The sequence below is a fragment of the Macrobrachium nipponense genome, chromosome 23 (assembly GCF_015104395.2).
Source record: "Macrobrachium nipponense isolate FS-2020 chromosome 23, ASM1510439v2, whole genome shotgun sequence".
Taxonomy (NCBI): Eukaryota; Metazoa; Arthropoda; class Malacostraca; order Decapoda; family Palaemonidae; genus Macrobrachium; species Macrobrachium nipponense.
Genome location: NC_061090.1, coordinates 66,859,408 through 66,878,458, shown reverse-complemented (window position 1 = coordinate 66,878,458; position 19,051 = coordinate 66,859,408). Strand labels below are relative to the sequence as shown.

Sequence of the window (19,051 nt, the reverse complement as noted above, 5' to 3'; positions counted from 1 at the left end):
AGCAACGCAAATTGGCGTAAACATGTCAGTTTGGTGCTTTTCAACAGGAAGTTTTAAGAGACTTGTTTGTTATTGGATTGGCTAAAAAACAACCGCTCGGCACAGAGGTAAACTATTAAGTGAACAGGAGCTTGACTTAAAGAAAGCATTTTCGATTGCGCTAAGTCAGGAAATGGCTGATGAAAACGTCACGAAGATTCAGGGTCAAACTCAGGAGGTAAAAATAAGTTGTTGGGCCGAAAGCTTCTCTCCTTGAGTGTTACCATTGCGGGAAGACAAACCATAAGGCTGATGTTTGTTTCCATAAGGATACTGAGTGTAATGGGTGTCATAAAAAAGGACACCTTCGTAGAATGTGCCAAATGGAAAATCACACCACAGTCAATCGAAATTGGATATGGAAGACAAGGAAGGAAACGATCGATGGTCAACATGGCAGAGGAGGAGACCAGCGGCTCGGAAGAAGAAACTACAGAGTGCAAACTACAAGATGAATTGGTGCATACATTGAAATTCTGTCTTAAGAAAATGAAAGCAAGACACAATAAGGTTCCAGAGATAATAGTGAAAGTTAAATTAAATGGGATACCAATTGATATGGAATTGGACATGGGAGCTTCTGTGTCACTGATAAGTGAAGAGTTCTACGCTAAACATCTGAAAAATACAGTACTTCAATCCAGCGATATTGTTCTGAAAATCATGACGGGAGAAAAAATAGAAGTCGTCAGGATATGCTACGTAACTATGGAAGTTCATGGACACAGAGTGGAGGAAGTGCCATTGTATGTGGTACAGGGGAATGGACCTGCCTTATTCGGTAGGGACTGGCTGCATTTTGCGAAATATATCTGGAAAAAGTTAGCTGTAAATCATCTGGATTCTGGTATTCTGAAAACCTCTAAGTTAGAAGAATTGTTAAGGAAATATGGTGATGTGTTTGATGGTGAACTAGGTACAGCCAAGAATATAAAGGCTCATATTCGTGTAAAAAAGGATGCAAAACCAATCTTTTATAAAGCGAGGACAGTTCCTTATGCAATCAGGGATGCTGTGAATGCAGAACTTAAAAGACTAGAATTGGAAGGAATTATTGAGAAAGTTGACTATAGTGAGTGGGTGGCACCGATAGTGCCTGTTTCAAAAGACAATGGTTCTATTAGGATCTGTGGTGACTTCAAGGTCACCATAGATCGTTATGTGGAAAACCCGAAAACCCAACATCCAATGCCAAATCCAGATGAACTATACCAGCGACTGAACGGTGGAAAAACTTTCTCAAAGTTAGATTTATCGCAAGCTTATCAGCAAGTGGAATTAGATGAGGAATCTAGGAAATATGTCACGATTAACACACCACTTGGTTTGTACAGATATACACGTTTACCATATGTTGTCTCAGCAGCACCACAACTTTTTCAGTCTTTAATGGATAAAGTTCTGCAAGGAGTGCCTTGTGGATGCAACATAGATGATATTAGTCTTACTGGGAGAACCGAAGCTGAACATTTACACAGTCTTGAAAAGGTACTTGAGCGGTTGCAAATCAATGGGTTGAAATGTAATTTGTCGAAATGTGAATTTATGAAGCCCTCCTTGAAATATTTGAGTTTCATTGTAGATGAAGAGGGTATTCACTATGCGGAGGATGCCATTGTAGCAGTCACGGAGGCACCAAGGCTAGACTCAAGGTCTGAAATGCAATCCTTCCTGGGGCTGGTAAACCATTACTGTCGCTATGTGCCAAATCTCTCATCAGTTGCAGCGCCTCTCACGGAATTACTGCATAAAGACCGAAAATGGCATCGGTCAGTAGAGTGTGAAAGAGCTTTTTCCGAGATTAAAAAAATGCTGACCACTGTAACAGGAGTATAGTGCACTATGATTTGAGTAAACCCGTGACGTTGGCAGTAGATGCATCACCCAAATGGACTTGGAGCAGTGCTTTCCCATATCACCAGTAACGGAGAAAGACCAATTGCTTATGCATCAAGAATGTTAACACCCACTGAACGTAACTATTCCCAAATTGAGCGTGAGGGTTTGGCAATCATCTTTGGACTACGGAAGTTTCATCAATATTTATATGGTCGTATATTCACCCTTATTACAGATAGCAAACCACTGTCATACATTCTGGGACCCAGGAAGGGCATTCAAGTCCTTGCAGCTGCAAGAATACAACGCTGGGCTATACAGTTAGCAGCTTATGATTATGACATTGAATTATGTCGTTCAAGTGACAATGGAAATGCTGATGCACTCTCACGGTTGCCGTTACCGGATTGTGACTCCGATGCATCAGATAAGCTTGTAAACTGGACACAAGAAGCAACTGCATTTAACATGCACCCGGTGAACTCTCTTCCTGTAACTGCGAAATCTGTTGTAAAGGAAAGTTTGCATGATGTTGTACTGGCTAGAGCTTTATATTATACACGAAATGGATGGCCAGACTCTGAGGACATAGCACAGGAGGAACTGAAACCCTTCCATAGCCGTCAGCGTGAGTTTTCAATTGAAGAGGGATGTCTTCTATGGGGTGCCAGGGTGGTAATACCGTCGAGATATAGGATTCAAATCTTAGAAGAGCTACATGGTGGTCATCCGGGGATTGTTAGGATGAAAGGATTAGCTCGCTTGCATGTGTGGTGGCCGAATATTGATCAAGATATTGAAAACACTGCGCAAGGGTGCTCTGCTTGTCAGGCTACTCAGCCAATGCCGACTCGTGCTGAGGGTAATCCGTGGATATGGCCTTCTGGTCCGTGGAAAAGAGTACATGTTGATTTCGCAGGACCATTCCTGGGACAAATGTACCTCATTATGATTGACGCATATTCAAAATGGACAGAAGTACCCCCAATGAAATCAGTTACAACTATGAATACCATCGAGATCATGCGGCGGGTATTTGCTCAGCATGGGGTTTGTGTAGAGCTCGTGTCTGATAATGGAAGACAGTTTGTAGCTGAGGAATTTAAAGAGTTCATGACCCAAAATGGTGTAAAGCATATATTGATACCCGCTTATCACCCAAGCAGTAATGGGCAGGCCGAAAATACAGTAAGAACATTCAAACAAGGAATGAAAGGGGCGATGAGAAAATTGCAATCGTGTAATACATCTTTAAATACCAAGTTGTGTCAATTTCTACTGACTTACCGAACTACACCTCACTGTACAACAAAGTGCACGCACTAGCCTTGATTTACTACACCCAGATGCATCTCAGCGAATTGAAAGAAAAGCCTCAGAGAACGAGAAACCAATGAGGGAACTCGATATAGGGGACGTGGTACTGGTTCGGATTATCGTCAAAATACCAAGAAGGGCATATGGACTCGAGGAGTTGTGGTTCTTAAATTGGGTGCATGCACATACAATGTACAAGTGGACGGTAACTTAATATGGAAGAGGCATATTGATCAAATGAGACTAATCTCCAATGATTCTCAAGATAACAAAAATGAACTTTTAGCACGTGATTTTTCAGAGTTGGTCAGCTATCCAGACCTGCCATTACCGAAAGAGTTCATAAATACTCGTGAAGAGTTAGGCGATGCAGTTGCAGGTGCAGAGAAGAATGAAATCCCAAATGTAGAAGAAAAGGAGGCGGCCGCTGCAGAAAAAATATCTGGAAATGAAAATGGTAAAACTTCTGATGACTCACCTGATAGATCGATAACTGAATTACCAAAACTTCGAAGGTCTACCAGACAAAGTAGACCACCTGACTATTTTAGAATGTAAAATGATTAATAGTATTATGTGTGTTTTTGTATTATTTATTCAAAGCTATGCCACCATTTAATTATTAATTGCTTTATCCTTTTATTTGCTTTAATCTTTCATTCTTTTTCCCGAGGGGAAAAGGTGTTAGGTATTTATGTTTATAACTACCTATTAACAGAGGTTATATTTGTGTTAACAGATACTTACTACTCATTAAGTATAACTACCCTGTTAACTATCTTGTCTTCTTTTAAACTGCATATCATTATAGGTTAGTCTTAAAATAAAGTCATTCAGGAAGGATCTATCTGAGTTTCGTGTCCATCCAAATATACTTCAGTCCCTGTAGATTATGGCGTCTCCTTTAAACGTCCCTTTGGATTATGGCTTCTCCTTAAATGTCCATTTGAATTATCGCTTTTCCTTTAAACTTCCCTTTGAATTATGGATTCTCCTTTAAAAGTCCCTTTTGGATTATGGACTCTCCTTAAATGTCGCTTTGGATTATGGCTCCTCCTAAAATGTCCCTTTGGATTATGGCTTTTCCTTAAACGCTCCCTTTGGATTATGGCTTCTCCATAAATGTCCCTTTTGGATTATGGCTCCTCCTAAAATGTCCCTTTGAATTATGGCTTCTCCCTTAAACGTCCCTTTAGTTAATAGCTTCTCCTTTAAATGCTCCTTTGTACATATTATGGCTTCTCCTTTAAACATTACTTTGGATTATGGCTTCTACTTTGAACGTCTTTTTGGTTCATGGCTTCTCCTTAAACGTCCCTTTGGATTATGGCTTCTCCTTAAACGTCCCTTTGGATTATGGCTTCTGCTTTAAATGTCCCTTTGGATTATGGCTTCTCCTTAAAAGTCCCTTTGGATTATGGCTTCTGCTTTAAACGTCCCTTTGGATTATGGCTTCTCTGTAAACGCTCCCCTTGGATTATGGCTTCTCCTTTAAAGGTCATTTTGGATTATGTTTTCTCTTTAAATGCTTCTTTGTATTATGGCTTCTCCTTAAACGTCCCATTGGATTATAGCTTCTCCTTTATATACCACTTTGAATTATGATTTTACTTTAAATGATTCTTTGAATTATTGTTTCTTCTTTCCCAGCCCCTTTGAATTATGGCTTCTAAATTATAGTTAGCCTTGTTCCAGAATTACCAGTCATTGAAATATAATTGTATTTGCATTAAGTGGGAGAGAGACTTTAGCCTTAAACTGCATGGTGAATGTGGTGAATGTTAGTCTTGTTATCGTTATCGTAGACTACAGCAGTAATGATAGTATTAATTTGGTATGAATAGTAGTAGGAACATAAGCAATAAACGTTGGAGTATTATTTCGTCTATAACTATCACATTTTATTTATAAATAAAGGAGAATAATTAGGTAAAATGAGGGAAGCAAACCAAGTAAAAATAAAACACAAAGATAATGGAAGGAAAATCTGGATAAATATACAAGTAAATCTAAATAAAATCAGAAACACCAGACACTTAGTTGTATAAATATTTAATTTTGAAAGTCATGCCATTCACAGCAGTAAATTGAACGTGTTACCTTCAGTTAAAGGGCAGTCCACGTGAAATTGAAGTTAAGGAGAGTTTTTGTAAACACACAAGTCTTAATGGACGTTCTAGACTATTTGCCGCCTGTCTTTTGCCGACACAGCAAAGGAAAGCTTTCTCGGGGTCCCGCTGAATAATTAAAAGCAAGCACTTTGCAACGAAAAGCAAACAAGAGCTCTTCCCTTAGGAAGTCTGGGCTCTGATGATGAGCTTTCATAACGGCTTTCAGACAAGAAGGTTATTTAGCTTAGTAAATTGCACAAGATCCAGAGGTTGCACTCAACGTGAGTTGAATTCGCGAGGCGTCGCTGGATTCGCAAACTGCAACAGTAACGCACGAAAGTATTTATTATTCATAGCTGAACACATTATTAAGTACTCGATTTTCCTAGCAACGGAGGCGAATTTGTATATGACACATACTACACATACATAAACGCAAATTCTAAGAGAAGCATTTAAAAATACAATATATATATATATATATATATATATATATATATATATATATAATTAATTATATATATATATATATATGTATATATATATATATATATATATATATATATATATATATATATATATATATATATACACACACACACAAATACCACAGACAAATTACCAGCAGAAGGTGGTACTCGCTTATATACTGAAGTCACGGCATCTATTGTCATATATATATATATATATATATATATATATATAATATTATATATATATATATGTACATACACCTAAGACTAGTGTTTTAGCATTGTACCTCGAAGATGTGTTGAAATAACACGACAGCGTTTGGTAAGCCTTTCTCTTTTATCATTCCTGTGGCCTCAGCTGAATATATATAACACGCTATTCAGTGACATATTAACATTTACATATAGGTGTAGTATATATATATTTATATTATATATATATATATATATATATATATATATATATATATATATATATATGAAATTGTAATAGCTATTTCAGTTTTATATGTATCTGGTATAAATAACCAGTAGATTCTACATATATCGCACTGCGTATATCGTTCGCAGTTGAAAGAACATTTTGGTCATTTTACCCATAAAGAATCCGACCCACTTAAACCTGAACCCTCAGCGGTAAAGGCTGATTAATTGATTAATCACACAGATGGAGTGTTCGCTTCCTATTAATCACGGATTTTATTTTCATTTCCTCTAAATGCCACTTCGAGTAACATTTGCATTTGTGTGTTTGTCTGTGCGCAGTGCGCATATAGACGGAAAATGAATTATTAGTGCAAACACATGGCTTGAAATTTTGGCATTATTGCAAGATGTGATTATTATTTCAAAAAAAAAAAAAAAAAAAAACGCACACACACAATAAGAAGGAAGATCATTAAGAACAACCATAATTTACTGTTTTTTTTTTTTTTTTTTTTTTTTTTTATAAAATAAATACAGCACATGACAAATCTTTGGCAGTCATAAACAAGGCATTAACCTCGAGGCTGAGACTAAAAAGGAAAAATATACCTGGCAGAACTGTATTCTTTTTCTTGGCCCCACCTTAGCGATCTTAGAAATCTTAAAAAGACATTTTTTATACTTCAACATCCAATACTTTACCATCTAAAACGATAGAGCCTATCAAAGAAACACACAGGGAAGGTATGGTTGACCCTTTACAACATACAGATGTAGAGATTTGATGAGATAGCCTTTAATGATTTTTTAATTGCACTACCTATTCAAGAATAAGACTGCCTCCAAAATTCATATAAGCCAAGTTGATCTTACTGAAAGTTTTTATCAGATACTGGTGTCAGTTCTTTAAAGGATTGAAATTCCAGCTTGCATGATTAGGATTTAACTCATTATAAAGCCATGAAATTCGTTTGGTCTTTAATCTTTGTCTGTATATAACAGCGTTTTGTAGTATGTATATTTTTCATTAACTCGATTCAACCTGTAAAGAAAATACTGGCAGACGTGTTCTTCCTGCTTCAGCCATGGAAAGAGCGGAAGAAATGGAGACGTCTTCTCTGTGTTTTCAGCCAGGTCAGTAGAATACGACGTTCACAATTTACTTAGCGAGAGAAAAGCTAAACAATGGGCCCATGACTGATGTGACGAGAGTCTATGATTGGGCACGTGAAACTACCAACATTCCAGATGTAAACTATTTCATAATAATTTATAAGGAAAAAGTAAAAAGAAAAAAAAGATAAGAAACGAAAGTGTGGGTGGAAGGATTGGTCTCCCACCATCCAGTACAGAACTTAATCCGTCTTTACTAATAAACCGATGAGATTTCTCCCTTTGTCTACTAAGGAAAAAGTCCTAACCTTTTAGATTCAGATGCAAAGCATTCTGATGGCACCTCCTGTCATCCGCCACGACATTTTGGTTTGACTATATTATAGATATACATAGATGGTCGCAGAACAGTAATAGCTGGTTCTGAACACAATAGAATCAGCAATGTAAAGTGAATAAATAGGGAAATAAGGAAAGCAACATGCGGGGGGTGGGGGGAGCGATAATAAGGAAAAATCCACGAGAGACAAAAAAACAAAAAAAAACATTAAAATGGTCTCAGGCTCCATTTCAATAATTTTTGTGATACCGTTTGGTAAAGATGAACTCATTAAGAGAATCAATCTTAGGACGAAAATGCGTTATTTTTTTTTCAGCGAACTGTCATTTGTGAAGCCGAAGAACTGATGTTGAACGTGAATTAAAAACACGATGAGCGCTTCAAAGAACTCATGTGACGCAGGATGCGACGAATGTCGAAATCTATAAGAGGCGGCGCTACAAATGCATTGAAATGTAAGTGAAACCATTTAGCACAAGGGAAACGATGAGTCATGGAACTTTTGGGGTGATTTGGTCATTTGGCTCAAATGAAGGACTATGGGACATTGGAATGGAATGGAATGGAATATAAAATCTTAGGCTAAGGACCAAGCACTGGGACTGTGAGGTCATTTAGCGCTGGAAGGGAAATTGAGAGCGAAAATAAAAGATTTTAAGTTGTAAAAGGAGGAAATCCTCCAAATTGCACTATGAAACAACCGTTACAGGAGGGTTAAGTATATCTTAGTTTAACCAGACCATTGAGCTGTTTAAAAGCTCTCCGAGATATCTTGACTTAGCTAGGAACCAGTTGGTTACTTAACAACGCGACCAACAGCTTATTGTGGGATCCGAACCACATTAATTAGAGAAAGTCATTTCTAATCACCAGAAACAAATTCCTCTGGTTCCACGTTGGCAGAGCGGGGAATCGAACTCAGGACTACCGAATCGGTAGTCGAGCACGTAACCCACTCGTCCAACGAGGAGCTGTTAGGGGAGGGGGTTGCAGCTATGGTGCGAAGGGACGCTGCAAAGAACTTTTAGTGGTGCCTACGGTGCGCCGCGTAAGTTACAACACGGGGCCAATGTGATCGGAGAAGCGACATCGCGGTGAACAGAATATATAATTGTGTGAGTGTGTGAATATCTCCCCAGGTAGGGACTGTCCCCATAGATCTCCTCGGGAAATGGGACACGCGATAGTGGCTGGGAGAAATGATTCACATAATCTATATAATACTTACTGTAGTTCGCAGCAGACACATAGCAGCTGTAAGTATCTGTATCTGTAGGTGGATCGACCGGAAGTATTTTTTCCCTTATCAATTAGGAAACTAGTTTGGGAAATTGATTGTGATTGGGTGATACTAAGATTACACACCATTGTGTTAACATTTATTTTTTCGTAGTTTCTGGTAATTCCATTTATCTTACTAATGAGTCTCCCGTTCATTTTTCAAAGGCGAACGAGAATGGCCTTTTGGTCACACTTTAACACTTCAATATTTTTTTCATTTACTTTTCATATTGGGAATTATAATCACTTATTGGTAATGTTTATCATCACAAGGTATCCTTCGTCAAGATCTTTCAGTTAACTTTACAGAAAGAGCATTATGTTGGATGGGTGTGTATATGTATGTATGTATATATATATATATATATATATATATATATATATATATATATATATATTATATATATATATATATATCTATATATATATATATATATATATATATATATATATATACATTGTGCGTACAAATCCATTAGAAGGCGGGGTCTGGGTAGCACATGAACTGGCTATTTCAACTTAAAACATTAGCTAAACTATACAGGTTCATGCTTACACCTACTTGAAACACTAGCTAAACTATAAAAGGTTCATGCTTACCCCCTACCTTGATTAAACACTAGCTAAACTATAAAAGGTTCATGCTTTACACCTACTTGAAAAACACTAGCCTTAAAAACTCAATACCAGGTTCATGCTTACCAACCTACTTGAAACAAACCCTAGCCTAAACGATAAATGTTCATGCTTAACCCTACTTGCGAAACACTAGCTAAAACCTATAAACAGTGGTTCATGCTTACACCTACTTGAAACCACTAGCTAAACTATACAGGATTCATGCTTACACCATACTTTGAAAACACTAAGCTAAGCTATACAGGTTCATGCTTACACCTACTTGAAACTCTAGCTAAACTATACAGGTTCATGCTTACACCTACTTGAAACACTAGCTAAACTATAAAGGTTCATGCTTACACCTACTTGAAACACTAGCTAAACTATACAGGTTCATGCTTACACCCACTTGAAACACTAGCTAAACTATACAGGTTCATGCTTACACCTACTTGAAACACTAGCTAAACTATAAAGGTTCATGCTTACATCTACTTGAAACACTAGCTAAACTATACAGGTTCATGCTTTCACCTACTTGAAACACTAGCTAATATATACAGGTTCATGCTTACACCTACTTGAAACACTAGCTAAACTATACAGGTTTGTGCTTACACCCACAACGGCAAGTGTCCCTTTTCCACCCCATTGAATACGACGTATAATAAACACCTTGATCTCGCGATGATACGAAAATAACAATTTGCTGCAATGTGAAGGGCATAGAATAGACTATGGGAATTAGGCCAGAAGCCAAGCACTGCGACCTCTGAGGTCATCCGGCGCTGAAACGGAAAGTTAGGCAGAAAGGTTGGAAATTGTTAGTGAAGTATATCTTAGTTTAACCAGACCACTGACAGCTTATTAAGAGCTCTCCTAGGGCTTGCCCGAAGGATTAGATATTTTGACACGGCTTGGAACCAATTGTTCACCTAGCAACGTGTGACCTACAGCTTATTGTGGGATCCGAACCACATTATATCGAGAAACGAACTTCTATCACCAGAAATAAATTCCTCTAATTCCGAGTTGGCTGAACCGAGGATCGAACTCCGGCCCATCGGATTGGTAGCCAGGCACGAAAACCACTTGTCCAACGAGGAACTGGAAATTGTTAGGAGTGGGTGAGAAGATGAAAGAAATGGACAATGAACGGAGGTACACTAAGAGGAACGGAAGGGATTGCATCTAGGGGGCCGAGGAACGCTGCAAAGGACTTGATTAAGCCAATGCCTACAGTGCGCCGCATGGAACTATACCCCTCTAGGGGTGAGGCGAGGCATTCCATCAATTCCTCACAATAACGGGCTCTGGCTGGCGTTTATCACTGACTATCTCACATGAGTGCGTGACTGACATCTGTGTACGTATGTTTTATGCATGAATCTATATCTCTGTCTCTCTGTCGCTAAATATATATTATGTGTTTATATATATAACGGTTGCGCCTTGGTATAGGAAGGCGACCCGATGAGTGTTATTATCTCGCGACTGATGTACGCAAGCATTGTGGTTTCCACTTCTCGTTCACGTCTGAGTGACATCAATATAGATTTTAGTTTCTTCAGTATAGGGGAGATGATTCAAACTCCCTGAGTTAACTTCAACAACTTTATTACAAACTCCATCACAGGAGTATAGGAAGAGTTAGTCGGAATGACTGCTCTGTTGGAGGAGAAGTACTGAACTGGTGTACAAAGTCTTTCATATCGATAGCTGATAATAGCTATCTCAGCAAATACAAAATACTAACATGTGACTCGGAAGTCAAGTGTTTCCTCTACAGGTGATAGGTCACCAGCTTCTCACAGGAAGGCGCTGGGACCTGTTTACAAGATATGATCATGTTGACACAGGCAAATGCAAACCAGGCCACTGCAAGCATCGCATGGCATGGGTCTAGTTTACGTCCTGGTTATTGACATTTTAGTTATTACTCTCCTATCTCGCCTGTGACCTCTTGGGTCATGGGCTTATATAACAGATATGGAAAATAAATATCTGGTATTAAAATGTATTCATTACATATATAGTAAATTATATATATATGTAATATATATATATATATATATATATATATATATATATAGTATATATAATATGTAGCATATATATATACATATATATATATATATATATTATATATTTATATATATATAGTATATATATATATATATATATATATATATATATATATTATATATATATGTGTGTGTGTTGTGTGATAATTTATATATATATATATATATATATATATATATATATATATAAAATATATGTGTGTGTATATATATATATATATATATATAGATATATATATAATTTCATACTAGAGGTATCAATATATACTATATATATATATAATAATATATCATATATATCTATATATATATATATATATATATCTAATAAAAACGGAGCCCATAAAAAAACAACCAAATGTAGAGAGAAAAGTACTATATTTCAGAGACTGCTGTCTCTCTTCAGGTATATGAATGAGAAAAGTTTTACAGAAAAGGTGGTATTTATACCAAGAGATCCGTCCACAAGTAAGCCAATTTAGGTCACCCGCGCTGATAATCTTCTTTTGATCTTCTTAAGCGTTGGTTGAATGAAAACTTGGTCGACGACATCTGAAACCCACGTGCCTTTTGAGATGTTCATTACTGACTTCTCTTTTATTAAGGCCGATTCCATCATTTTGACTCTTGTACCGGCAGTTGCTGCTATGAAGTTACTTGTCGGCCAAAAAACTCGTGGCAGAGTTTTCATAATTTTCGTTCACCTGCCTGACGCACGATTCATGCTTCATTTATCTCTTTTCTTTTCAAAAATGGAAGAAATCATGTGTAATGACGTTAAAAACAGTCACTGATATCTTTAGAACATTATGTTATGTTTTATTGTGTAAAACTATTTTTACCATATAGCAAAATTGACGTGAACGAAACGAAGTGATAAAAAACGTCATATCACAAACCATAGATATACATTAACAATAGATAGGAGACACCTATCACTAGTAGTATCGCATAAACATAGTCCTTAAATTATCATTTCAATTATTTAAGTTCAAGGTAGAATTGAATATTCCATTTGTTATTTTAACAGAAAACATTGGAATCTCACAAAATGCTATCAAATTTAAAAACAAAACGAAAAAAACTTAACAGCGTGAACCGAGGCGAAACCTCACTCTATTGCTTTTGATATCATGTGCACGGGAATCTAATGTCAATGTGTCATTTATCGGTCTAAGAAACATCCCTCAATGAGCGAGAGTTATTGCACTGCACTTTGGTGCAAGTTCCTGTTGGAGAGATATCAAGAAAGCTTAATAAACCAGAAAGAACCATACATAGATGAATAAAATTGTTTAAAAAACGGCAAAATTTAGAACATGGGCCTAGATGGTGGAACACCTCGAAGCACCACATGAGAGCAAGACAATACAGTAGTGTAAATGTTGCTGAGCAGCATTCATTTGTGAACTTTGAATTCTAGTGCCTCGTCACGACATTGCTTATGACTGGTGTCTGATGAAAACTTAAGATGGAGAGGAAGAGATTTTAAATCTACTCTTGAAGTCTTTGGTAGTTGTCTAATGAATGAAGTCTTAATGAATAAGCACATATCTTTGATGAATGAGAGATTCAGTTAGGCTTACTCTTTTAGTTTTGTTTTTTTATCGGTAGCCAGTGAATACCACGGATAGGGAGGGAAACGGTTTCAATGCTGCATGCATTTTTTTCTTCAAAAACCTAAAGAATACGTTTATTGGGAGATACTTTATTAACATCGGCCTAATCGTTCCATCACTCCTATACGCCACCTCCGCTCTCTTCTACATCTCAGGCGACTAGATCCGACTTCTCAGTTCTCACTACGAACTCCTCGTGAAAGCACCACTAATGATAACGGTTATTTTAAAATTCCCCGCACCGACAAACGGACGTCTTAAAATGCATGTTTATAAATATTTTCTGTTCAAAGAAACTTTATCTTTCATTCCACAAAATATGTGCATACACTCGTGTTACACCCTGAAGCCGTCAAAGAGCAACCCTTGATTAAAGGAGTAGGTTTTTCTTGAAAGAAAAAAAAAAACATATGAAATAGACTTAAACGAGAAACGTCACCTTTCATATTTCTTATCCTTTCAGCTACTTATAATATTGCTTATTGTAGTAGGTCTAGTAGGTATACATGTGAAACTAATTTGAATTAATTTCTATTTAGAAGAAATGAATAGTTACAAAAAAATCAACCTAAGAAAGCTTTAAGGAAAGTAAGCCTTTCTTAATGTATTCGTCAGTTTTGACTCCCACAGCTTTCCAAGGTGTCCAAATGAAACAGGATGATATGCAAGGAATTCGATAAAAAAATAAGACTGAATTATATTCGTTTGATTTCTTATGATTGCTTTTTGATTTGAATAGCTAGGTCTGAGTTAATTATGTTAAGCAATTATGAAAAGGATAGAAGTAAGGCGAACATGGCTAATAAAACAAGAATAACGGGAATAGTAAAATCAAAGCAGATTAATATATATATATATATATATATATATATATATATATATATATATATATATATAATGATATATATATATATATATATATATATATATATATATATATATGAGTATGTATATATATATATATATATATATATATATATATATATATATATATATATATATATATAATTGTCGATTTAAATATCATTAATATTACGTATCCGAGAAAGTATACTGCTGAAAATAGACCTAGGCAAATCATGTGGGAAAAATCAGAAGTCCAATTTAGGCCCCACTAAATGTCATGCAAATTATTTTATTGATCAAAGGACAAAATTAGTTTAACTAAACACAGTTTTCAAAGAATGTTAACGCCTTGATGTATTATTTATCGGCTGTAGGAGACGAAATGACAGCACCCAGTGCAGTACGATACGTTGAGTCAAGACTCTAGCGACAGCAAAGCCAACCTCAAATCAAAATCTTCGTATGCTGTCCACGAAGTTAGAGTTGAGAATAAAATTAGAAATCGTGGACCCATCGGTATATATTTTCCTTACTTGCAAAATAATTATCTTTAATACATGGAATAAGTCTACTCAATCTAATGTAATTTATTTCAAGTATAGCACCTTGATAGGAAATGTTATTTATTGTGAAGTAAATAATCTGGCACCTGCATATGGCAATATGTCCATAACGAACAATGAATAAGAAAACTACGCCAATTCTTCGTTGGCCGTCTTTACACGTGACAAATTCCAGTTTATTCTATGGTTATGTTCATTTATATGGTCGAAAATAGCCGAGTTCTGTTGTCCGTACCTAACTGACCGTTTGTGTTGTATTAATCTCTGGGGAAGTCATTTACCTGTAAATCCGATGTAAGATTGGTCACAGTCTTGGCAAGGGATCTCATAGACCCCAGAGTCCTTGGGAGATGTCTTTTGTTGGACGTTAATCAGGGATTTGGCTAAGGTGTTTGGGTAGGTAAATGCAAAAGGGTTGGATTTCCCAAGGGTGTGGGTTACTCCTAATCGTCTCCAGGTGAGGAATTTTTATTTTATTGTTGGGTGTGTCTCTGGTCTTGTCTTTAGGGGGTCGGTAGAAAATTACGTTTGCTTTTTGAATTGCTTTCTCAATTATATGGTCAGGATACTTTAAAGACGAAAGTTGTTTGCGAATTAGTTCAAATTCTTTTTCCAGGAAATCTAGGGAACAAATTTGTAAGGCTCTTAAGAATAGGTTGCTAGCTACACCTATCTTGATAGTAATGTCGTGATAGCTAAAGTAGTGAATATATGAAAGTGAGAACGTTGGTTTTCTGTATATGGTAAATTTGTATTCTGTCGTGTCTCTGATTATTAAAACATCAAGAAAAGGAATTTTGTTGTCTGTTTCCCATTCAACTTTAAATTTGATGCTGGGCACTAATGCGTTTAATTTTGAGAGGAATTCATTAAAATTACCCCCACCATATTCCCATCCCAAAAATGTTAGAATATCATCCACGTATCTCATCCACAGCATGTTTTTGGGTTTATTATTGCATTTATTACTGTAGTTTCAAAGTATTCAGTACATATTGCTAAAACAGGACTTAAAGGACTACCCATACTACACCCGAATTTTTGCTTGTAGAATGATTCCCCGAATGAAAATGTAGGTAACCATCCTTCGCCAGTTCCAGAGTCCGATCTACAAACCACCTTTTTGGCTAATGACCCTCAAGATATCATTCAGGAAGAAGACCGTCGCTTTGTCCCGCCTCGAAGATCACAGAGAATTATGGAAAGGATACGACCCAATGACTTGTTCGCATAAACCTAGTTTATTTTTTTTATTTAAATTTCTTCACCAATACCTTGTATCTCATTTATTTAATGATCAAGGCCACAGGAGGATGGACGAAAGCTTTAATCTTTGTAAATATTTCCATAAATATATTTCTTCGGGATAACCAAGGATAAATCTGTGGATCCTTCTACTGATTTCTTGGAAGCACGATACGGTGTTTGCATATTGCATATTGCATATATATATATATATATATATATATATATATATATATATATATATATATATATATATATATATATATATATATATATATATATATATATATATATATATATGTATGTATGTATGTATGTATGTATAAAATATGAATTTACATCACCTTACCATGATTCATATACATACATCGAGGTACAAATGTCCTTTAACTTAAATTCGCTCTACCTTGGAATCAATATATATATATGTTAACCAAAAGGGATTTTTTTAGCTGATAATAATTATTATTTTTTATATATGTTAACCAAAGGGGATTTTTTAGTTGGATAATAATTATTATCAACTAAAAAATTCCCCTACGGTTAACACACATGAAAATATATCAATTCCGAGGTAGAGCGATTTGAAATATTAAAGGACATTAATATATATGTATATAATATAATGTATATATATATATATATATATATATATATATATATATATATAAATATATTATATATATATATATATGTATATATATATATATATATATATATATATATATATATATATATATATATATATATATACGTATATATATATATATATATATATATATATATATATATGCACACATAATATACATATATGTATATACATTTATATTTACATACATACATCCATACATCACAAAAGGTCACTGGTCCTCTTTTCCTGACGAGAGCAACCAGATTTCCTGGACAGCAGCACCATTCTGCAGTAAATATGCCTCGCTGTCGAACTTTTAAAAATTCTACCTTTGGACTGTGGAACAGCTTCCATGAGGACGTCGTTCAATTGACGTCAAAGGTTCAAGCTATCCCACTGCAATTTTCTTTGTAATTTAACGATTTACATACTACATTTTTGTTTGTTTATTCATCAATTTAGTTAATATTTCCTTTTTTTTTTATTAAGTCATCTCTTATTCCCGTATTTTCCTTTACCTCATGTTATTACTTCATGGTTAGAGGGCTTTAACTGGAGATCGTTTATATTTCCTCTACAAGTCTGTGACAGCATCCGTCGGTGTTGCCCTAAATCTGGAACCATTTCTGTAAAGCGGTTCAATCTAATAAGCCAAAAAAAAATAATAAATAAATAAATAAATAAATAAATAAATAAATAAATAAATAAATAAATAAGATAAAAATTCAAAATAATTAAAAAAAACAAAAAAAAAAAATAGAAAATAAATCAAGAAAATAAAAATAAAGAATAAAAATCCATCCACGTGCAAAATAAGCAAAAAAATAAAAAATAAAATAAAATGAAATTGTCCAGAAAATAAATCAAGTACTCGTATACACTAAAATAGATTTACAATGTGACCACGTGCAATGAGAATGGTCTGAATAGGTAGCCATAAGCCTGTAGTGATACAATTCGAAGAGCCTTCTACATGTGTATGTATGTTGTATGTATGCATATACACACACACACACACACACACACACACACACATATATATTATTATATATATATATATATATATAAAGAGAGAGAGAGAGAGAGAGAGAGAGAGAGAGACTGTGAAAAGCGTGCGGTGTCTAAGGTTAAAAATAGCAAGAAGTCTGAAGAAGTGATCCGTCCTGGTGGAGGGTTGAGACCAAACTGATTAGAATGCTTGTCTGAGAACCCTTTTATTTCTTTCCTTAGAATGAATGTCTTGGTTTTGGAGTACAGGGCATCTCCATCAGCCGGTGGCACCCAATAATCAATTGGTTTATTTGTAGATATGAAGATTGGTATCCTCTGTAGCAATTCAGGATCTGAGTGTTTCACATTTCCTTCAAAATCCGCTCTTCTAACAGTAGAGAGACTGTGAAAAGCGTGCGGTGTTAAAGGTACTTCATTTTCTAACCAATTAAAAGTTTTGCATTTATAGCGAAAACAGAGAACTTTTGAATACTCACGGAGAACGGAATATGTAACGAGTTGAAGGAGGTCAGAGACGTCTTTCCATGACAGAAAACATTCATTAATAAAACAAAAGAAGAAAATAAAAAAGTCATGCGCCACTTAAGGCAGCGAGAAGCGTGCGGTCGAGGGCAGCACGTGGTTGGCATTCGCCTGTTTTTGTTGCAGCAACAAATACTACATAAGTGCTTGCTTTAATCGCCTGGTAAATTGCATTCACGGCAGGCAAATGCTCAAGACAAAGGCGGCTGCTCGGACGTATTTTATTTGACCAAATACGGCAGTCAAGATTCGTCCTGACAACTGGCTCCTCAAGAACAGTGCTACGAGGACTTCCCAACTTTCCCCAAGTAAGTCTGATCTTTCCTAACGAGTGAACTCCCCCATGGGGTTTCAGGGGGTCGTTATTTAGGACTAATGTTTCTTGGGGGTCTTTATCTCTTGGGTGTCTTTATCTTTATGATATTGACAGTCTTTTGTTTTTGTTTTTAGGGTAATCCCCAATGGGCTTGCACTAACCAGGCCGCGAAGGTGGATGCATACCGGGTTCAAATCCTTGGGCGTCAGTAGCTAGGAAAATCCGCTAAGTATTAGCATAGCATTCCAACTTGATATTAAGGTCTATTTTTTTTCTGCACAAAAAAATTTCGCTTCTATCGATGAAAGTTAAACAGATTCGAGGTCGCTGTAAGAGTACATTGAAAAATTGACAACTAAATCTGTAACAAATAAATGAAGTGAATTCCTTCCTAGACCTTCAGACACACCACTTTGTGTGTTCTGAAAGTGGTTTATCTACAATCTTTAAAATATTATTTTTTCATGGATTCCAAATAGATGACAGTGATTATGAATGCATAATCAACGCCATCCATTTGGTCTGCCGTGTAATATACAGGGTGTAACACGAGTTTGTGCAAATATTTTGGGAATTGAAAGAAAAAGTCATTCTGAGCAGAAAATGTTCTATAAACATATGCATTTTAAGACGTCGTTTTTCGTTGAGGTGAAT

General features: G+C 35.7%; 3 protein-coding genes across 3 annotated transcripts in view; all 3 read left to right on the top strand.

Annotated features, from left to right (window-relative positions):
- Nucleotides 1–432: 432 nt before the first annotated feature.
- Nucleotides 433–1,875, top strand: LOC135198077 (uncharacterized protein K02A2.6-like). Its single transcript, XM_064225496.1, has one exon. It carries the CDS (start codon nt 433–435, stop codon nt 1,873–1,875), a length of 1,443 nt encoding a protein of 480 aa, XP_064081566.1.
- A 39-nt stretch (nt 1,876–1,914) lies between these two features.
- LOC135198071 (uncharacterized protein K02A2.6-like) lies at nt 1,915–15,906 on the top strand. The gene is made up of 2 exons (XM_064225483.1): nt 1,915–3,066; nt 15,724–15,906. Exons 1-2 carry the CDS (start codon nt 1,915–1,917, stop codon nt 15,904–15,906), a joined length of 1,335 nt encoding a protein of 444 aa, XP_064081553.1.
- A 2,353-nt stretch (nt 15,907–18,259) lies between these two features.
- The window catches only part of LOC135196822 (uncharacterized), a 37,386-nt gene continuing 36,594 nt past the window's right edge, over nt 18,260–19,051 (top strand). The window contains exon 1 of the mRNA XM_064223616.1: nt 18,260–18,389. The gene's annotated coding sequence lies outside the window, so the exon portion shown is untranslated. The remainder of the gene's footprint in view (nt 18,390–19,051) is intronic.

Bases quoted from the DNA above. Each gene is read 5' to 3' on its own strand.
- LOC135198077 (XM_064225496.1), top strand. From the start codon at position 433: ATGGCAGAGGAGGAGACCAGCGGCTCGGAAGAAGAAACTACAGAGTGC.
- LOC135198071 (XM_064225483.1), top strand. From the start codon at position 1,915: ATGCATCACCCAAATGGACTTGGAGCAGTGCTTTCCCATATCACCAGT. The intron at 3,067-15,723 runs GTAAGAACATTC...TTTTGCTTGTAG, and splicing joins ATGGGCAGGCCGAAAATACA to AATGATTCCCCGAATGAAAA.